The sequence below is a fragment of the Lutjanus erythropterus genome, chromosome 16 (assembly GCF_056507025.1).
Source record: "Lutjanus erythropterus isolate fLutEry1 chromosome 16, fLutEry1.hap2, whole genome shotgun sequence".
Lineage (NCBI taxonomy): Eukaryota > Metazoa > Chordata > Actinopteri > Lutjaniformes > Lutjanidae > Lutjanus > Lutjanus erythropterus.
In genome coordinates this window covers 4802349-4825696 of record NC_139332.1, presented here as the reverse complement: position 1 = coordinate 4825696, position 23348 = coordinate 4802349, and the positions used below count along the sequence as shown (strand labels likewise).

The following is a 23348-nucleotide window of genomic DNA, read 5'->3' as shown; positions in this document are numbered from 1 at the left end:
CAACCTTGATGATTACATGGTTATTTATTAATTAATTAATTATTATTATTATTATTTTATCTGCTACTTACTGCTGTATTGTTTTTGTTCTGCATTCATTGGCAAAGACATTTCACGCCACTTTTCCACTTTTCTGCACATGCCTATTTCCAGGAGTGTCTCTAGAAGGGGGGTATGGGGCAACACTGACCACCTGGAAAAATCTACTTGCCCACCCCATAAAATGCCTGATTTTATGACTTCTTTTCTAAAAAAGAAAAAAATTGCGATGCATGTTATTCTGTTACAGCTACAGAAATTCTTGATTACTTATCCATTTAGTAAAAATAAGGATTATTAGAAGGATTACAATTTTAAAATGCATTTTGAAATAAAGAATTATACTGCTATACGTGGCAGAGTGGTGCAGTGGTTAGCACTGTCGCCTCACAGCGAGAAGGTTCTGAGTTTGAATCCTCCAGCTGGCTGGGGGCTGGGGAGTTTGTGGCAGGGGCAGGGCCTTTCTTTCTTTTTTTTTTTTTTTTATTATTTTTTGGGCTTTTGCATGTTGCCCTCATGTCTGTAGGTGTGAATGTGAGTGTGAGTGGTTGTCTGTCTCTATGTGTCAGCCCTGAGATGAACTGGGGACTTGTCCCGGTTGTACCCCTCTTCTCACCCAGTGTCAGCTGGGATAGGCTCCAGCCTTCCCGTGACCCGTCAAGGGTAAGCGGTTACAGATGGATGGACTACAATACACAGTTCACACACAATGACACATTTCACGAGTCACTCTGGTGAAACAGTATGTGAGATTTTTTTAGTTCAAAGCCTTAGTATGGTAGTATGATGAACAGGGAAATATTACAGTGTGCAATCACTGGACATTACACTGGCATACATATCCCACAATGCATTGCTGTAGTGACGACAACAGCAAGAACATAACAGACAAAGAGGAGCATCTACCGAGGCAACTTTGCAGTAACGCTTCAGTTTGAATATAAGTTTCACTTTCGTGGATGTGATATTTTTTAAAAGTAGCATGGCGCTGGCACAGGTTACCGTGGTTATGTATCTCCTACTGGCAAGGAGGCTATCAGATAGTGAAACGATACACGCTGAACAGTTTAAGAAGAGCAAATTCAAGTAGTGTATTCTTGTATGTAGTGGAATATTAAGTAGAATTAAAATTGTGGAAAAAAATAACCTTGAAATGCTAGAAATAGGGCAACGTATTATTTCAAATATTTGAAACCCCAGCTTTCAGCTGAGTAATCAAACTTTTACCCCGACCAAATCCCAAACACAGAACCCCCCTGTAGAAGTGAGGCTTGGCAGACTGTCTTTACTTTGGAAACACACCACAGTTGCTGTGAGCGCAGACAGGTCAGCAACAGGTCTGCTCTGTGTGGTGTGTGTTAATGTGTAAGTGAGCAGAATGGAGGCCTCCCATCGGAGAGCCAGAGAGCTTAAAGATGGCTTCTGATCACCCCGGGGGCCCCCGCCGGGTCCAGGGGCCGAAAGACGAGCGCTGAATGGCGAGCGGCAACCTGAAGAATAGGGCCACAGTGGGGCGTCTGTGGAGGACTGGGTGATCCGAAACCTCCTCATTCTCTCCTCCGTTGTCTTTTTATGCCCCTCGCTCGCTCTCCACTTGTGTGTCTCTGCAGCTATTCAGAGCAGGTTGGGTGAGTCACACAGCTCCTCTGTTCAAGCCTCTCACTCGCTGTCTCTCCTTTTTCTTCCTCCTCTTGTTCTCTTCCTCTTTTTTTTTTTGCCCTCTCCCTTCTACTTTCCCCGTATTCGCCTTTCAATCTGTACTGTATCTCCTGGTCCATCTGTGCACTTCAGGTGCTCGGATGGACAGATAAGCACTGATTGGGTTTCGGGGGTGGGTGGTGTATAGAGGAGGAAGAACAGAAGAGAAGAGTGGGGGTCTGACAGAGCTGCGTCTTGTTTTCCGTGTTGTAGCTGTTGACTGTCGCTCTGTTTGTGCCTTATCTGTTGAGGTTTCACATTTGCCACGGTAACAATGCAGCTCTTTGTGCAGTCCGGGCTTCTTTCTGTCCTGTTGTTCTGTTTCTTGAGTTGATACAGCAGGTGAACAACAGCATCACCTCTGACTGTCCCCATTTTGTGTTTTCAAAATGTCATTTTTAGTTTTGACAAAAACCTACTTGGCACAGATGCTCAGTCCTTGATGCATTCACTGGAGAAAGAGTTGTGCGTGGAGCAACTTATAAAAATGCTTAAGGTGTTGGCTGAAAACTTTCTATCTCAAAACTTCTATCTCAAGACTATTTTATAGTACATCCACTGTGAAAACATAAAGTTTTTAAATGATAATGCAGTCCCTCAGTTAAATGAAATGAAACTGAAATTGATTGAAACATTTATTCCTGAGCAACAGCTTGAATTTCAGTAGCAGTAGCTGATCAATAGCTCATTTTTGGAACAGTCTGCCCACTGTTCCGATGACCCGTTCGTAGTTCGAAAAATGTCCCATTGTACCAAAAGCCCATTTATCCAACAGCCCATTATCCCAAAAACAGTGCCCTGTTGTTATGAAAATATACACCCTTGCCCTTAATATAGTGTAGTAGTGTATTTAGATGTAGAGGAAAGGAAAAAGTCAGGTGAAATGGATGCAGTTGAGTGTGTATTTTCGGAACATTGGTGCTTGTTTTTGGACTAAAACAAACAGACAAATAAGCTTTTCATCTTATGGGGCATTTTCCTGACTGTTGGGTCAGAAGTCAAGGTTTAATTATTTAAATTTGTCACCTAACGTAATGCAACGTAACATGACATAACTTAACATACTTATTGGAACCTAAACCATATTTTCCTAGATCTAATCAAGTAATTTTGGTAGCTAAACCTAACGTTGACCATATGTTTAATATTATGTGGCTCATGTTAGATACTCTCCACATACTTGTCAACCCTCATGATATTCCCAGCAGTCTCCCGTTTTTCCTTGGCCCTCCTATTTTTTCCCAGAATCACAATTCTCCTGTGTTTCTCCAGATTTCTCATAATTTTTCACACCTTTCTTCCCTTTTCTTTATATTCTTATGACGAATTCCAATTCCCTAAGTCAAGTTTTAAAGGAAAGGGGCCCTCATTTTTTCTTGTTTATGAAGATTTATCCAAGATCAAGACAGAGGGACAAATTATTCTGTATTCTTTCCTGAGAATTAAAATTGAATTTGCAGTGTACTTATTATTTATTGTAGTTTTTTTCCAGTCCATCCAGGAAGTTTTAATGTTGTGATTGCAACAATTCACATGAAATGAATCAGTCCCTGTGAATAATGCACATCCTTGCAATTTTGCACAACTTTTCTACAAATTTGACCAATCACAATTGCTACTGTCATTCATTAAATGCCCCATGCACTTTTTAAAATAATGTTGTGCTGAGACTTTGCCTTACTATATCATTGCGGTTTGTAATTTTCTCTTGGTCCCCCAGTTTTATTGCAAAACATGCCTAAAAACACTGCAGACATGCCTTGCAAAAGCTGTGGTGATTCTGTGCCGCAACAATCCCAAAAAGTCTAGCAAAATATTGGAGGGACTGAATCCTCATTCTTTAAAAGTCACCTGCAGGAAATAAAGTCTCTGAAACTCATTGTTTTGGTATCTAATTCCTCCCTATGTTTGACATCTCAAGATTGCCAAGTGTGACTCTCCAACAGTCAGAAATCAACCTTTTCTGGACCTGTTGTTTTTTTTCAGTGATGTCATTAGGGTTTTGTTTCAGTGTTCTATTGTGTATCTTTAGGATGAAATCTTAAAAAATGGAGTTATGGAGCTGTATTGTGACAGCAGTCAGTAACTTCTTCCAGTTTCATTTCCTAAAATTGGACAAACTCTAACTTGTCTTCTTGCCCACACTCGTTCTGCCAGCCCAGTCCTCTTCCTGAACTCTGCCGTGTCTTTCCAGTGAACTGCAGGTGTAAGTAATAGCCTGGACTGGATAAACTGGATAAATATCACCCCACCCCCACCCCCTCCCTGCTCTTCACTCTACCCCTCCTCCTCATTTCTCTGGAACCCCCCAGGGTCTCCAGTGTCCTCTCCACTTTCCACGGCAGTGATAAGATGTCGACACGATTAAGAGCGAAAGCTAATCCGCCGCTCTGCCTCTCTCCCCTCGGCTGTACTGAATGCTCAGGCAACACAAAACGCCACGGCCGAGTCCAAAGAGCCGGACAGCCAGTGGATGGCAGGAACAGAGAGCGGAGAGGGAGAGAGAGAGAGAGAGAGAGAAAGAGGAGCAGGCCAGGTGGACAAGGGGTTGGATTGTAGCTAAATAATTAATGGGCGGCACTTTCGTTTTTTAATCTGTAAATGAGAAGGCCTAAGATGGCGGGGCCGTCGCTCTGACACCCTATCCCTGGCCCATTAAGATAACAAGATGTTGGATAATGATCTCGGTTAAGGTGCAGTTTATCAGTCCAGGGGGAAGTGGCCTCGTCTCCCAGGTGGCTGAGCCCGTGTCCCTTGATGCCCCGACATTACATCCCAACATGGCCTTATCTACAGAAGAGCACAGAGAGACTTCTGGTATGAAGAGCACTGTTACCCTTCAAGAAAACATTGATCATAGATGCTCCGTGAAACCTGATCATATAGAAACATAATGTACAGTACACAGTTTCATATTGTGTGACTTCATATATCATCTGTTTTGGTTGTAAAAATTTGTCTTAGTTCCAAAAAGTGTGCAAGGATTCAAGAGTGTGACTGTGCTTGGCCAACTTAATGGCTGTATTTTGTTTTAATTTTATTTGCAATTTTTTTTTAAGTGATGGATCATTTAGCGTAAACACGTTGACTAAAGTATTGGTAAAGACTGAACAGTGTTTGTTCTGAGTACACATCTAGATAATCATAGCTCAGTAAGCAGCAAGTAGAGGCTAAAGTATAGGATTTGGGCACTGCAGTGACTGTATTAAGTAAGATTAACAAACCTTGTGATTAACAAGTTAACTGGTTGATTCCACTGGGCAGGGCACGTCTGTGCCATGGTTTTGATCCATCCTTCGCGTCTACAGCCCCACCAGCAGCAAGTGTTTCAGCAGTGGACCACCTGATTATGTTTACTTGCTCAGATTTTGTTGATTTGGTCCTCTTTCCCTGCTATAAGAACATTACATAGTTAAATAGTCTCTGTTCTGTCTGGCTTCATGATCGCAAGTCTACACGGGGTCTTTTATTTTGAAATTTGACCGGTGTCTATTTTTTCTGTGTCTGCTACGGTGTCCGTCTACTTTTTTCTGCCTGCTCGATCTACTCTGTAACACGCCATCCTTCTAAAATAGACTCTGCGCATTAAGTGGATTTGAAGCGGAGCAGTTAGCTGCTTCTTGGACGCGCTGAGGTGCTGCTGGTAGAATCACAAGTATCGTGTTGGATGTGCAGCGATCAGCTCTGGCTGACGTGGTGCGGCTGTAGCACAGTTGTGCCTGGTGGAATTCAGCCATCAGTCTCAAGCCTATGCACGCTAGTAACAAGTAAAGACAGGGAAGTTCCAACAAGGCAGTAGATAACCGTTCTTTGTGCAACTTCAAATGCTCAACAAAGTTGGAAGTTGTTGCATCTCCAGCTCTTATTTTCAAATTGTTTGCAGTTGTATTTTGATGGTTGCATAGTTTTTGTATCATTTTTGTATCATTTTATCTGTAGCGCAATAAAGTTACATCAGTTCCTCCTGGAACACTCCTGCATTTGATTGGATGCCGTCTGATTGGCTCAAACATTGGAGGTAACTTTTAATTCAGTGCTCATGTTAATCCATTAGAGGTGGGTGAAATCCTCTATATCCTATATTCTATATTGGCATACCCATACAGTATATATTATGACTATATTCTTGTTGTTTTCTAGAAATAAGAGACATGTCTCTAGAAAAAAAAAGCCTTCCGATTGCTTTTGGCTAATTCAAAGGATTAAATCATTGACAAAATATATTTTGACTTAACATCACATGAAAATCTTCTTTTTGCTGATCTCATCTCGCTGCAGTGCTGTGCAGGTGAACTCCAGGACACCTGTATATAACTGTTGGCTGTGCTTATAGGTGCAGCAAAGCAGTGATCACACCCAACCACACGGGTGTGGTCTGAGGTGAAACTTTAAACCGGAGAAGACAGTGAAACACTACATTTAAGTCTGGTGTTAAGTTCCTCTGTAATGAATAGATACCTTGGTAGAGACAGTAAACATCTTGAACACTCATCTGACTCATCTCATGGTATACTGTATGTCATCATATTGCCCAAACCTATAATCCAGCATACTTTAAATTTGGACATGACACGCTTCTTCATGGGCTGAAACTATTTTACAGCATCTCAGGATCATGAGAGAGTTTGAAAGTCTTTGGTGACACATGAATAAAGCTAAAGCAAAGCTCTTTTTTGGGCTTTTTTAACAAAACATCAGACTTAGACATGAACGGTCACTGTTCGTTTCCTCTTACCAACCGGTTGTTTCCTGACCTTAACTACATGTTTTGGAGCCATGAAGACAAAGGTCCTTTAACCTTAACAAAGTAGTAATTCTAATCTAAATGATAGTGTTTTCCGAAGCTTAAATAAGTAACAAATCATGATCTTTCCAAAACTCTCAAGTTGTTTTTCTCCCTAAATTTAAAACCTTGTTTGAGTGTTCTAACATCAAGAATTGATTTATTTGTCAGCACTGGGAATTGGGACCTATTTGGCAGGCACAGACGAATGATGTTGTCTTACCAATAGGGCCATCAGAGCAGGAACATCTTGTATGTGTCATTCTAGAGCAGCATTTCCCAAACTTTTTACTTGGGGACCCACTTTTTAAAAATGACAAATTGTCGCGACCCAAGTCACGATAGGCCTTGTCAATAATACCATGGAAGAGTTCATTCTATGCATAAATGAACAGCATTTCAGCATCGTACTATATTATCTTGACACTTTATTGAAAACATATACATGTTAAAACTTTAGAAAACAATATATACATTTTTAAATATTTTATGAAAGCTGCACTGCACATATAAATCTTAAATTTGCAGAATTTCTTCCATAGTCGTTCTTTTATTTGGGGACCCAAATAAAACCCACCTGTGGGTCCCGACCCAGTCTTTGCAAATGACTGTGACATGGACGATGGACAGGTCCTTTAACCTGGAGGACTCAGGCAAGCAGTTTTTTCCAAAATATACAGTTGCTCAATATCTGGTGAAATAATTTACACTCATTTGCCAGTTTATTAGGTACAGCTAGCTAAAACTAAAGTTTAATAAAACAGCTCAGCAATAAATCTCCCTTTAATGACGGTGATGATGTAATGTTCAGCTTTTGTTGAGCTGATGTTGTCCCCTTTGAAGATAGTTTGAGGTATGTTGTTACACTATTCTATTCAGCCTCGCCTCACTGATATGAATGGGGTGGACAAAATAGTAGAATCACTTGTCAGTATAAGACAGTATGTTTTATGTTGCACCCATTCTTGAGAACTGGGACAAAACATAAAATAATTACATAACATAATTATATTTATATTATTATTTATACCAACAATTTTATTCCAATTGTTTTAATTTCTAATTGAAAAACCTTCAAAAATCTAAAACTAACAATACCTACCGATATCATGGGTTTAAAAATATGCTATTAAAATAGACTCTTTGAAGTTGTGTCCCAGATTTCTGTCAGATTTTTACAAAAACAAGATTTAATCAGGCATAAAAATGGTTAGCTGTACCCTAAAGACCCCTGTCTCACTTCCTGGTTTTAAAAAGGCGGGAACACCGCTCAAGCACTGATAAACTTTATGTTTTTCAACACATTTATTCAATAATATTTCTATCAGATGTGTCTCAACCATGACATATCGACTCTGTAGTCCTTCTAAATCAAAGCTAAATAAACATTATGGTTTAAAAATGTATATTTTGATTATCATTAAGAGAACTCTGAGACACTTTAAAAAAATAAAATGGCTGCTCACTACGACTCTGCTGTGAAATGAAAAAAATTCGACTCTGTAAGACGTTTCATTAGAAATGTAATTCAATGTAATTAGAAGGTTGGTCTGTTACAAGGTTTAATATCCAAGAGTTTGAACTTTGTCCATATTCTTAAAAAAGAGTGATAGAATAATCTCATCTCATCTTTCACATATAAATAAAATATGTGGTGTATACAATGCAGTTTAATTATTTTTGTGTCGTAAAACATTTTTTATTTTTGTGTGTGGAAAGCTGCCCTCCAAAACTGCGTTCATCGATCATGAATATATTGGATTATTTGTATTATCCTTGGTTTCTATTCCCTGCGGTGCTCTTTATGTTCATACCTACTGTAAACAAGGACAGGTTGAAGAAAACTGGATTTGAATCATGTTCAGTTCACGTTCAGTCTTGCCACAAAAGCCATTCAGCAGCTTGAACCCAAGAATATTAAGATAACCTTGAAGAAGTGATACTAGTTGAACTACAGACAGCTACTGTAGGAGGGTAAAGTGAGTTTAGCAGCTCTGCCCTCCTCTGCATCTGTGTTCATTCTCAGCGTGTCCCCGCAGCTCAAACTCTGATCCTATCATTTATTTAGCCCAGCAGCAGCCCCCCCTCCCCCCCTGCTGTACTCTAGCTAGGTAAACACCTTTGTACAACGCTCAGCTCAAGGGTGTCCTTTGGTTGCACATTTATAAGCTTCAAATGAGTAAACCCGCAGGACACGCGCTGGCAAATATCAGAGCAGTCTACAGTCTCAGGTCAAAACTGTTGTCCTGTGGCGGCAGAGAGGAATGAAAAGAGACGGAGGGAGACGGAAGAGACAGAAAATACAGATTAGCAACAACAACAACAAAAAAAGAGCCAGAGTTGAAGAAAAAAAAAAATCAAGGCAAAAGAGCAGATGTGATGATTGTGTGCGTCTCCGTGATGATTGTGTGAGTCTGCGTGATGATTGTGTGAGTGTCGGTGTCAGACGCCGGTGTTACCCCGGAGGCTTGTAGAGATGAAGTGCTCTGAGTCGCGGCATCTGTTCACTACTGCTGCTGAGAAACCACTGGAGCTACACAGTGTTACACAAACAGCCTCCTCTGCACATGCATTATACACACTACACAACACACAGCCTGCATACAGTACACGCGCTTTACTTATATATAATGTTGACTTGTCTTGTGGCAAGACAGTTGCTGGTTAAACTTTTCGGACAGTAGGGTAACAAAGGTGGGGATGCAATACAGCGCTAAAGTGACTTTTATGGATGTGGATGAAACTGAGTTACGATCTAAGTTCCCACACTGAGAGAAATGTAGTTTTTTTTAACAGTTATTGTAGTTAAAACTGCTAAAATTGCAAAGGTATAAATTTCTAATAGCAGCTGATATAAAGCCAGAAGTGGCAACAGTACACACATTCTTTATTCACATGGAAGTAGAAGAAGACTCTGGTAAAAGTAGAACGACTGATTCAACTTCTGCAGTAAAAGTTGCCATTTCTGCTCGCTGTTTCTGTGCAAAGCTAACCGTCTCCCTCTCTGTGTTTCGCCTTGTTACATCTTTCACATTGTTTTCGTCTTGTTCTGGCATTTTTGTCTTGCTGCATCTTGCTTTGTCATGTTACGCCATTTTTATTTTGTTATGTCTTATTACATCTTGTTATATATTGTCATTTTATTACATCTTGTTATGTCATTGTCATCCTGTTACATCTTGTTACATCATTTCCGTCATGTTACAATGTTCTCATCTTTGACAGATTTTGTCCGATTACATCATTTTCATCTTGTTTTGTCTTGTCATGTCTTGTGACATTGTTTCATCATTTTTACTTTGTTACGTCCTTTACATCTTGTTAAGTCTTTTACATCATATTTGCCTCGTTGCTTCTTTTACTTTATTTTCATATATTTATTTTATATATATGATGAAAAAGAAATTTCCAAAATATGCTTTGATCTTTTAATTTCTAAACTTGCTCTGTGCCAGAAAACACCTTTGTCCCTTCAAAATCTCAAACTAACAATACCTCCTGATAACATTATAATCAACTTTGTTTTAAAATTGATCTTTTTTGTGTGTCACAGATTTCTGTCAACTCTGTCTTATCTTTACAATAACATGATTTAATCCGGCCTTCTAAATCAAAGCTAAATAGGAATTGTGGTTTAAAAATGTGTATTTTGATTAGCATGAAGAGAACTCAGACACTTTAAAAAAATAAAATGGCTGCTCCCTACAACTGTGAGGTGAAACGAAATAATGCAACATTTGTTAGATGTTTCTAGATCTACATTTAATTAAAAAATTCAATCACTAGGAGGCTTGATAACCAAAAGTTTGATCTTTTAAAATATATTTTCCAGCATAACTGAAGAGTAAAAATCGAAACCCCCTAAAAATACAGTTCTGTCCCAGTTCTCAAAAAGGAGTGAGCTATAAAGTTGTTACCTGTTTTCCTCGAGTTCTTTCCCCATCAGTATATATATTTAATGAAATATATCCATAATATGGATGAGGAAGGTTTAAATGAGGAGCGTTGCAACTCGAGCCTTGAACTGCCAACAAACCTTCCCCAAATAGCTGAAGCTCACAAAATGCAAATCTGTCTTGGGAAACAGTCTGCAGTTGGTGCACAGCACACAAACTGTAGCAGCTCCGGCTCCCAGTATCACCCCCAGCAGCACACTGTACACCACTTATCTCACACACACACACACGCACACACAGATTTCCAAGGCTAAGTGACCTGAATGCTCTCAGCTTTGAATGACATAAGTATCTGAGCAGCCTTGGGTTCTGCACCCAACCTGAACACACTTATATGGCGGCTGATGGCGATGCAGGCCGCCCTCGTGGTCATCCATCAGACCCCACCAGGTAATGTCTACCAACACACTCGGCTTAGGATAAAGGCCTCTATTAAGAAAATGAATAATACCAACGGAGGGGAGGTGACCTCGGACCGGTCACGTGTTGCCAAGGCTGGGACACGATTGGCTGCTTTTGGTTACCATCCGTGCTACCGAGGGGGCGGTCCAGAGGTTGACGGATGCTCGAGGCCGAGGCGAGATGGGCTACAGAGTCAGCCGTTTCAGTCCTGTGATCTAATCTGTTACCCATCATGCATCCTGCTTCACTAATGAAACGGCAAGGTCCCATCCGTCACAGGCAGCTATGGTAAATGGAATTTTAAGCCCCCCGCTCCTCCTTATAGTGAACGAAGCTCCTCAGGCAAAAACGCCTGCAAACATGTGCAAAAGGGCCTGGATGATGGACGATCATTGCAAAAGACCACAGAGTGACTGCAAATTAATATCAAGAGGAGAAAATCAGCGAAGACTCCCGCTTCATATAGATGCTCTTCTGCTCTCTGTAGCTGCGCTTGGATCGGCCTCTGGTTCCGAGTACCAGGACTTTCACGGAGGATCCACATTGTCTTCATTATCGCTCCCTTTCAAGCATGCAGCTCATGGAGTGTCACACCACATGGTTAAATTTGGTTTTAGATGAAGAGGTCATTTCAGGCGTCACACAAGCGTAACAGCTACAGAATGAATTTAAAGAGTGTGTGCATGCTGTGTGTCCTTGTGCGCATTTTTGATGGAAGGTAGCATGATGACTGAAAGGTATTCAGACAAATGTTGAAAAAATACTAAGGGCAACAATAAGCTACTAAAATGGATATAAAACGTTGCTCCATTTCCACACTCTTTTATTTTTGGAACTCATTCTTCATTCAACACATAAAACACAAAGAACAAACAGTTTGGAGATGCCTAAACACCTACACTTGTTTTTAGCTCGTTCTTTTCATGTCTGTTCTGTTATGAAATTGTTCTTCTGCATTCACAGTAATAGTTTTACAGGTGCATAAGCCTGTAGCACCCATGAACTAACAACACAATGATTATAGTGTTCACCAGACTTGGGGAGTAATGGATTACATGTAGTTTTATTATTTATTATTTAATCTGGATACAAAAAAAGGTAATTGTATTCCATTACAGTTACAGGTGTTTCATCCGAGCTTGGTTAGGAGCTCAGCCTGAAGGGCCAAGGGTCAAAACCTGAAGAGATGAGTAGACCTGGGACTTCTTGTACCACAGTCAGCTGCAGTGCCCATTCAGTGAAAAGGCCAGGGCCATGTTCTCGAGTTTCAATGTGCCTTAGCATTCTACAAAGGTTTTTTCTAAGGTACACCTTTGCAAGGAAACTTCCTTTCCTACGAGTGTTTCCCAGACTGTCCCTTAGTGCAGTTTCTCAACCCTGGTCCTCAAGTACCCCTGCCCTGCAGGTTTTAGATGTTTCCCTGCTCCAACACACTTGATTCAAATGATCAGCTCATCATCAAGCCCCTGCAGAAGCTTGATAACAACCTGATCATTTGAATCCCTGAGGACCAGGGTTGAGAAACACTGCCTTAGTGGATGCTCTTAAGGCACAGCTGCTAAGGTACATCGTAAACTGCGAGCTGTCTCTCACTGCAGTGCAGGCATCGATTGATCTTGTAAGGGCTCATAAATGACATTTTAATATAATATATAGTGCCATAATCATTTTACCTCATGATAATATTACAACAGAGGAAGCTTTGAATACAAAAGATCATCTGCCGATCTATTGAAGAGTCGAGATGAGACCTTGTAATAGTTCCAGTAAATACTGTATGTAGCCTATCGCCTACAAAATGTAAAATAGAGTATTGGGACATAAGCCACAGTCTGGGACTTCTTCAAACGTCAGGATAAATGATATAGCTAAATGGGTGAATGATTGTGTTCTCATACAATCAAAGGTCGAATGCAAATTTGTTGTTGTCAATCACCTATAGCAGCATATCCATGTTTATTTGCAGTATGCGTGCAGGCACATGCACTGTTCAAATGCACAGATTTTGTTGATTAGGTCCTCTTTCCTTGCTCTTCGTGCGTCTACCATGAATAAGCAGACTACGTGGTTGAACAGCTTCCTTAGGTTTAAATACTTTTTTGTCTGTCTTTATGATTACGAGTCTGCAGGGTTTTTATTTTGAAAATTAGCCGCATTCTCCCTGCCTGTTCGATCTGCTCAGTCAAAAATAGACTCGTCACGTATTTTGAGCGGAGCAGAGAGCCGCTTCTGGGACGCTGAGCGGTTTCACAGGTTACCTTACGAAATTAACACTAAAACAACATAAAACATGGCAATATGTACAGCTTCCTAGTTTAAGTTGGTCACACTCTTACTGGCCCCCTTTTTTGAAGCACTTATTCATTCATTTAGCACACATTTACGTTTTAAACAAGAGGATTGAAAAAAAAAAAACATGAACATTGCGGTTGTTGCTGTTGCTTTCTATCCCTTCTGGCTGGCTTGACAAAAACACAGTATTGCCGTTATTGTGACAATCTGATCCTCAAACTGTTTCAGCATACTTGGATAGCAAAACATAAATCTTCACTGGGACGCTAGTCTCAGCCAACTCATCACCCAGACACTACAACAACCTCACCCTACCTCAGCCTTACCTCATAAACACACTGAAGTTGGAAGAAAGACTTCCCGACTTAGAAAATGGGACCATCTCAGGAACACATGAATGCAACATTCATCTTCTGAGCTTGATTTGAGTCACTGAGCTCAGCGCCTCAAAATGTAACAATCCCTTCCCTCAACATAGAGTTGATGAAAGCATGTTTTTATATTTACTTACTTATATTTCTTTTAGTAACCCTAAAAGACTGAATGAGCCCAGGTAAGATCCATTATTTAAGTGCTGCACCGCTGAATTACAATGAAAGAGTTCTTTTTTAAAAAAAGAAAAGTGGCTTTGGTCTTCCACAGAAGCTCAATGTCACCTTGTCAAGTTCAGACGTGGTGCTCCCCGCCCACAGCTGAACCAAAGTCCTCAGTTATTCTTGCGTACTGCACCAGCAGCCTCACTGTTTGATACCCTGAGGTTCTTCGCTCTCTGTTCCCACCAGTCGTCTGTTTCTGAGCTTAAATCCAGCATTTGAAGCTCCGCGGAGCTCCCAGCAGGGACACACTGACTCTCTTCCCTCGCAGCCTTAATGGCAATGAAAAGACAAAACCTCCAGCACATTGTTACACAGACTGTCGTGACATTATGATATCCAGTGGCAGGAGAATTTCACTGGAGCCGTGTGGATGTTTTTAAAATAGGCGGCTACAGAAGATTAGAAGCAGAATGAGGTTAACGTCTTCTTTTCATGAAGCACCCCCCCCCCCTCACTTTCTGTCTGTCTCTCTGTCTGTCCTATGTCTGTCTCCTCAGGGTTTTTTCCGCCGAAGCATCCAGAAGAACATGGTGTACACGTGCCACCGGGACAAGAACTGCATTATCAACAAGGTGACGAGGAACCGCTGTCAGTACTGCCGCCTGCAGAAGTGCTTCGGCGTGGGAATGTCCAAAGAGTGTGAGTTTCACACCCGATTTACACACCCTGCTGATATGGAATTCAATTAAATATTGTCATGGAGGGGCTGACTAACCACTGGTCTCTGCTGTTTCAGAGGCTTTGCCACCATTTCATTTAGAACACCAATATAAAATAGCTATGGGCATTGGTTGAAAGTTTTTCAATATTGTTGCCAATAGAGACAGCAACGCACCATACTCACACATGGTACCACAATATGAAAGCAAGAGCTTACAAACGCTAACAAAGTGACTGTAGCTGCTAAAAAGACATCAAAGGATTATTTTAGCATCCCGTGTCTGCCAGAGAGGAAAAGTTAAGCTGACAAACTCAATATTTCCACTAAAACTCAGTGTCCCTTCTGTTTACCTTACTTTTCTGTGAGAAATGATCCCACTGAACAGCCAGAGGCGAAATACTTTTAATATGAACAACTGTTTGATCGCATAACCAGGTCAGATCATCATTTAAAGGTAGTTCACCCAAAAATGAAAATTGAGTCATTATCTCCTCACCCTCATGCTGATTGCAGGTCAGGTTTACTTTTTCAGTCCACAAAACACTGCTGGAGTTTCACAGGAAAACAACATTGCAGAATCACCACGTTCACGTGCACACTGTCTGAACTGTGTGTGTGTGTGTGTTGTGACAGTGTGCAAACAACATTGCGGGACTTTAACCCTTTTTGACCTACTGCAGAACACGTCCGCTAGAGCATATCTTTACATTTTTACATGCTGTAGTGCCATTTTTTGGAGAATTTTAGCATTTTGCTATACATCAATACAACCCTTATATCCAAGATTTAAATAATATGTATGGATTTACATCCATACTAACTAAATGAATTGCTAAAAAGTCCAATAGCCACAAAAAATGAAAATCACCCAGGGTCTGGATTATAATGTTTTTGTTGTGTGTGCTTTTTTACTGGATTTCTGCAAACCCATTAGTGGAAGGAAACAGCGTTCTGAGACACGTTGAATACGTGATATGTAAGTGTAACTCCTCCAGTTTTATATGCAAAAAAGAACTATTGCTCTATCTGATTTGGCTGCAATTCTACCAGCATTTAAAAACAGATGGAAGCGTTGACGCTCCCGTAGGTGAAAAAGGGTTAAGAGACTTGGATTGCACCAGACAAACAGTATGGAGGTATTTTATGTTTTTTTTCCAGTTGTTATATACGTTTTAAAACTGATCACCATTCACTTCCATTGTTTGGGAGATTCTGCAACACTATTTTCCTGCAGTTTTCCTCCAGCAGTGTTTTGTGGACTAAGAAAATAAACCTGACCCTCAGTCAGCATGAGGTTGAGCAGATTATGACTGAACTTTCATTTTACGGTGAACTATCCCTTTAACCTAACAGGCCTTTCGTAGCCGACTTATCTTAAATTTCTACAGTTTGACTGGTCAAATAAGTAGCTGTAATCTAGGCAAGATCCCACATTCATTCGTCTGTCTCCACTTTTGTCCTCTTAAATTCAGTTTTTTTTTCAGTTTGCCAGCTCTGTTTGCTAGCAGACAGAAAGTACCAAGAGACACTGTCACACAATACAAGTCAGTCAGTCTCCTCCGGTGTGGGCGGGGCTTAAATACACTCTGTCTCTACATGATAAGTGAATTTCTGTGCTGACAACAAGAGAGGTCCTGATACCATTTTTTTCTCCCTGATTCTGATTCCAATTCCTGAACTCTGCGTAATCACACTGACTGAACCAGTGTGTTCAAAAAATATATCATTCTTTTTTTAGCAGCTGTGTACTTTTAATCCTGTATGTGATATGATTGCTATCATTAGTGTGTGGCTTGGCTTAGATTTAAAAAAAAAATGGAGTACGGGGCACTGATGAGCAGAGACGTTTTTAGACTTTATTGACTGCGGTGGCCCAAGAAGGACACTGACTCATGCAGGAACGGTGTGAAGAGAGTCACACACACACTCATGTTAATTTCTAATATCTACTTTAATTACTAACATTATAGCATCTTACACTTTCTTAGATACCTGTGCTGAAAATCTTTAATTTAAAACATAAATTTGCCATAAAAAATATAATATAAAGCCTCCATACTTTATTCTTTAAGTGCTCAAAAAGACATTGTACCTCCAGTATGCATCTAATTCCATTTCACTTTTTCCTTTTATCGATACAGGTTTTCCACCTTAGCCAAGCACATAAACTTTTTTTTGTCATATTTGAATTTGTTTGGAATCTTTGGCGTTTCCAGTACCCGCGCACACCGTGCTGAAGAGAGCTGTAATCAGGCAGCACGGAACACAATAGACCTTTTTTCACGGCAGCCATGCTGATATGAAATAGTAGAGTAAACACAGGTGTTACCGATGATATTAAGGTTCTGCTGCATTTAGTGAAGCAGAACCTTTCCAGTGAGCCGACGTGCACAATAGCAGCACCCAAACCTTACTTAGTATGATAAGTAACACCTGTGCTCCTGTCAGAAAGGTCTATTTGACATGTGACAGCAGGAAAAGCACGGGTGTAAATAATAAATTGAATGATGGCTAAATTTCACGTATCTGCTTCAGTCTCAGGCTCCTGGTGTATGACTTACTGAGACACTTGAGTAGAACTGAGTCATAGTTAATGTTATGAGTAACACCTGTGCTTTCCCCACTGTGATAAGTCAAAATGTCTGCTGTGAAAAAGAGCTTTTTTTTTCAGCCAGATTTTAGGTCACCACACATTATTATATTTCTTGCTGCGTGGAGACATTATTCAGCATTGTTTACAGTACGCACTGTAAAAAGGCATTACAGTTTCCAGTTATAGAGGGGAAAAACTGAGGAGAAAATTGGATATTAAATGCAAATGAACTGCAAATGCAAATGACTGTGAAGCACAGTGCTTCAAAGCAATGAGAAAAATACTGTAGTGCGCTTACAGTACACTGCAAGTGGCATTTAAATTGGATTTTGGCCTACATTTTTTATTAAAACTTTTTATTTGATTTTCTCTCGGTATTTTAACATTAAAAATAATGAGATCTGCTGATCTAATAACAAGCAATTATTTACAATGCTCCCACTTTTTTATTCACTGTGAGTTATCATATTGTTGGCAAAAACAGCCTGCAATCCTCTAATGAATATACAGTTGTCTTTGTATTGTATGTTTGAATACAGATGCAAGGGAAAGGTGTGAAGTTATCCATTTACACTGAAAGTACCAGAATTCCATAACCACTGGAACAGCCATAAGCAGTCATTGTCTCTCATGATAAATACCAGAGTTCAGTGCATTTCTTCTGTTAGTTTATCTTTTTGAAAATGAAATAACATTTTGAAAAATGTATTTATATATTTATCAATATGCATGACATCATGTGCAGTAAACCGTAGTGATTAATCTAGAATTATTCAGAGTGAGAAGCAATTAAATGTATTTTGTAATATCATAATCATGTGATTTTAACATTAATAATAACAAATTTCCACCTAGAACCATCACAAAAAATAATCACAGTCTATGGGAAAAAGGTGGAAATTACTACAAAAATAAAACAAAAAAAGGGGCGCCCCTATAGCTCAGTTTGTAGAGCTCCATATCCTGAGGCTGTTAGTCCTCTGCAGCGATCGCTGGTTTGAATCCCACCTGCAGCCCATCTGCTGCGTGCCGTCCCCTCTCTCTATCCCTTTTCTTGTCATATCCTCAGCTGTCCTGTTCAAATAAAGGCTAAAGCCCAAAAAATAATCCAAAAAAAAAAGTTCATAAACTCAAAAATTGAAGGTTATCAGAGCTTAAATATTTGGAGTTAGTGTTACATGAACTTTTAGATTACAGTGACATTAAAATTATTGATTAAGTCAGCTCAAATATTTACATTCACCTCTCTCATTGCAATAAGTTAATGGGACGGAATTTTATTAATTATTTCATTTTCAATAAAGTTTATATAAATTGAAAATTATTAGTTTAATAAACACAAAGAAAGAAAATTCTACTGATGCTCAACGTTTTTAAGTTAGTACAAAGATTTTACTCCTTAATTAGATTAATTAATTTGAGCCTTACTTTATACAGTGCAGCTGTATAAAGTAAATAATCCCAATTGGAAATTGAGACGACTTGTTAAGTTTTATTGACAGAGACGATGATAGTTGCTAAGCAACCAAGATGTATCTCAAACTGTACAAAAAGTAACAATATAACAGTGTCAATTTCCATGTGGTCAACATGCTGCCTACGGCTGATGAAGGTAAAATGATCAGTTTCTTTGCCTTTTGTGTCATTTATATATAAAATATTTAAAATGAAACTCCTGACACTTTGGGAAAAGTCAGGTATCAGCAGCCTTGTACTTTTTTATTCAATAAAGTTATTACACATATACATTTGAAAATGGCCAAAAAGGCTGCCTGGATGTTCTAGTGTTAATGTGAATGGACAACACTGTGTCTGTCAGATAAGATCTCATCAGGTCAACAGCTGCTCTGGATTATCACTGTAATGGCTTTATTGTTATCAGTATGATGTAGAGATGATCAATCATCTGACTTAGACCTGCTGCAGTAAAGTGATTGCTACTATAGCATAAGTGCTCTGACTATTAATCAATGTTATGTATCTATGTTCCCTGTACTGGCTGGTATTTCAGACGGTGAGGGGGAGAAGCATTCATTCAGGTTCTGTTGAACATCCACCCAGTGGGATCTGATGAAGAGATAAAAACAAATAAGAATCCACAATAAAACATGTTACTCATGGGTCTGATATCAGAGCTTTCAGACAGTCTGTATTTAGGAAAGCCAGTGAATGCTGCTGTCGGTGCTTTCATGTTCCCGCTGCTCCATTGTCATCTATAGGAACAGTTTGCATTTCACAGGTTATTGGCATCCTTTGATTGCATCAGCATTTATAGCTCAGGTCCACTTCATGTTCCATTAGCCCCGGGGGGGGACTATTCCTTTCTCTTATGCTGTTTCACACCTCAGCAGAGGAGTCATGGAAAACATGATGTCTTGATATCCTCGGGCTAAACCCCCCCACAGGGCTGCTGATGAGAAAGGGGAACATTCCCTTTTTTCTATATTCTATATTCATGGATGGAGCCTCCTGGTCTGAACGTGGACTGCAGAAGGTCCACGCCGACTAGAAGCTGCTTTCACCGACGTGCCAACAGGGATCAGGGAGATAAATCCAAGAGTCTGTCAAGCAGAGTCTAGAAGTGCAGAAGAACTGCATTTTTCAGATTTTTTGAGTTGGAGTTTTGGAAGACTAGGCTGATTTATCATGTTTCACATCTATCCTATGTCTGTATCCAGACAGTATTTTTTTAAAATACAAGTTGTCATGGTCAGTGGTTGTCCAGTCTTGGAACCCATCGAATTTTGTCTAGTGATAGTTTGGCCTCTAGGGGCAACAGCCAATGTTTTGGGGCTTCCAGCAGAGCCAGAATAATGGATATGGCATTGGCCATTGTTTGCAGTTGGATTAGCAATCTACACATGACAATGGAGTTGGGGGCTAATCTCTGCTAATATCGGCATATGGTTGCTGTATTGTTAAAAAAAAAAAACACTTATCTCCAAATTTAGTGATTTTGAATCTTTCACTAAAACTGCAGGAGAGAGTGCTCCTTTATCAGCTAAACAAACCTTTTACAAAGGCACTGGATCATCTGAAAAATGAATTGCCACAGATAGATGATTGTTTTTCCATTCAATTCAGAAAAAGCTAATAAAAAGCTAAATCGTAGTCAAGACAACAGCCAGTGGATTCTGAGACTGAACTTCAACCAGTGCGTTCCACCTCTTTCGCTGTCCACGTGAATGGTTTACATGCAACCAAAGCTTGCTCAAAAGTGATTGGTCACAACTACTTGGACTACAAGTGAACTACAAATGGAAACCAGGAAACTTCCCCTTGCAGATTATGCATTCAGCTGATATCTATTTATAGAGACGAGTAGTTGCCAAGATATCCAGACCAAAATGTTGGACTCTATAAGGTACTCAGATTGCATGCAAAGAATTGTTTTTTTATTCAACAAGATTTGACCACAGGAATGTTTTCGGGTTTCCTATTTTTTCCAACTAAAAAAAATTAGCTGTAGCTGTTAGCTAGCAATGTAGACAACATCTTGGCGCTAAATCTGACTTTCTAACATACCAGGAAGTCAATTTTTTTTCCTCTTTTGTGTATTTCTAGTTCAAAGTCTTTGTTCAAGTTGAAGTTTTGCCTCATTTCGCACCAGTTAGAGAGCATTCAATCAAGTTTATCCAATTAGTTTGTTTGCAATTGCATCAGCACTAAAATTCATTTGGTGTACAGGTTTAACATAACTTTAGGAAACACTTATATCAGGGCTAAAAATACACAAACTGCCCTTGTTGTACTTATCAAGCTATACTTATCAATATTTTTATATTTACAATGGATTGAATGACTGTGAGTAACTTGTTGAGTAAGGGTTGGTCATTGCGACTAGCTTAAATAAAATTATCACCCAACTCTGAAGTTCCTCAGTTCTGCATTTTAGTGTCATTCAGCTCATTGCTTTGGTTGTGTGGCACACAACTTAATTGTTTTTCTCCAGCCTCACCGCTCTCAACAACCTAGTTTCCAGTTGAAGCAGCCAGCTGTTTTCACAAAAAAGGGGGTGAATAAAGTTGATAACTTCCTGGTGAACATAACATGGAGTATTTAGCTAAAGAGTTAATGTGGTGGAGACCAAAACAGAGCAAAAAGAGAGTGATTTATTAGACTTCAATATGTCATTTGGAAACATGACTCAGAGTCTGATAGATATGTACATTTAGGCAACTGTTTGCTGAGAGTTGCCCACATCAGACATATGCAATATGATAATATGTTAGTGTTGTGTTTACTGCTTGTTATACTGCCCGAGGTGGTCCAAAAAATTATTGCTGCTTTAATTTTATAGCAGTGCTGAGCCAAATAGAATAAAACTTTCATGCTCGCAGCTCCTGGTCAAATAATGCTAGATTTTTATATTAGCCTACGTTAGCTGTGTGGCATTAATGTGTTTACAAGATAGATGGTTAGTGTCAGCAACAGATACTACAGTTCATTCATCAGCCAAGCAGACACCTAAACACAGTCAAGACAGAGCAGAAAGTCCCATTCACTTCTGAGTGTATGTTTAGAAACACTTGAAACCATTCTCAGCTTTTATTGTCCTGAGAGTTGGAGACATCAAATATGGCCACCACGGGCTATATATCATCTGAAAGCTTATATTTGTAGTGGTAGTTATTTCATAATAAAAGCAGGGCGCTGAGAGCTCAGTCTGAGGCCTGAGTCAGAAGATGGAACTGCACATCTGTTTTTGGATACTAGACTCGTGCTATCATGTGCCTCTGGAGATAACTGAAGTGCTACTTAGAGTGGAACACAAAGGGGGTATTGTTATGTGTGCGTGCGTGTGTGTATGTGTGTGTGCTGGACCAGCAGGTATGTGATTACACAAGTTGTGTCTTTGTATTTTTTTCATTGGTAGCAATCATGAGTCTCCAAGCATCATGGATACTGATGGTATTAATCTGGTGAATCTGCAGAGGAAGAGGAGGGAGAGGATGAAGACATGCATTGTGTATCTGTTATTGGATGAGTGTGTGTGTGTGTGTTTGTAGATATGTGTGTGTAAAAACATCTTTGTCATGGGAACTTCTGGCATAAGCACTAGGGTGGGGTACCAAAATCTGTCAGCAACATGGCACCGGTTCCCACACAACCAGTACCTACCAGACCAAATCACAACACAAATTTCGGTGCCTCATTTCGGTGCCATAAGCCTGACCTGAGTGTGTTTTTTTAATAGTTATAGCTAATTGTGGTGTGGACGTTACAAACAAATTACCAAATGTGCCTAGTTAACATTAAAGCAACTCTCACTCCATATGGCTCTGGCAGCAGGTAGTTCACTAGCTCGTTACCACAGTAAACACAGTTAAAATGCAGAACTAAATGGTCTAAACTGCCTACATTTGCCTTAACAATAAAAAATGTTGTGCTTTCATGTCATTGACTGTCATTTTGTGCTTGCATTTCAAAAAAGTTTGGTTCAGGCACTGTTTCAGCACTGTTGCTGTTTTAAAAGTCATTTTAGCAGCAGTATCAGAAAAAACCCAAACAATACCCAACCCTGATATGAACCAACCGTGTCAGGACCGGTAGTCCTTATGGGGACCAGGTCTTAATTAATCAAAACGTCACTTCTGAGGTCCTGGTTAAGGTCAGTGGTAGGGTTTGAATTTAGGTTAGGTTAAGGTTGGGCATGAACTGGTTATGGTTAAGGTTAGGGTTTGGTTTATGGTGAAAATGAATGGAAGTCAGTGTGATGTATCCTAAAAAGGATAGTGTGTTTTGCTCAGTTCAATGGGCCTCAAATATTAAGTGAAATCATGTAATTATACAGAGGAAAGATAATTATTTTTCTGCATTGTAGATGGACTGGAGACATCAAAACTATAGAAGATGTAATTATATGGAGTTGTGCAATAAGCAAAAAATGTGAAAACAAGACAATGTATGTACATATATATTTTTTGGTTTTTAAAAAGCAAAAAAGACGTGTGTCTTCTTTACTTGCAATCAGAGATTCACTAACGTTGTAAGTGCAGAAGACAGTGTGTGTCTGTGTTTTATTGTTGAGTGTGCAAAAGGTGTTTTGCTTTTTGATATTTTTGATTCTTCAAAGTAGCCACCTTTTGCTTTGATGACAGCTTTGCACACTGTCAGTGTAATCTGAACTGTTTCAAAAATCAAGAAACAACATTGAATGAGAAGTGTGTCCAAACTTTTTCTCTGGTGCTGTATGTCATGTTACATAGTTTAGTAATAGCTTAAAAACATGCATCATCATCACACTGATAAGTAATTAAGTTGTAAGCCTAAATAATGTTAATGTCATATGCTGCACAGTCACATGACCTCCTGTAAAATATGGTTG

General features: G+C 39.6%; 1 protein-coding gene across 1 annotated transcript in view; it reads left to right on the top strand.

Annotated features, from left to right (window-relative positions):
• LOC146312656 (retinoic acid receptor beta-like) overlaps nucleotides 1-23348 on the top strand; it is a 117885-nt gene that overhangs the window by 42344 nt on the left and 52193 nt on the right. The window contains exon 3 of the mRNA XM_084738376.1: nucleotides 14264-14405. Within this exon, the coding sequence (XP_084594502.1) occupies nucleotides 14264-14405 (142 nt within the window). The remainder of the gene's footprint in view (nucleotides 1-14263; nucleotides 14406-23348) is intronic.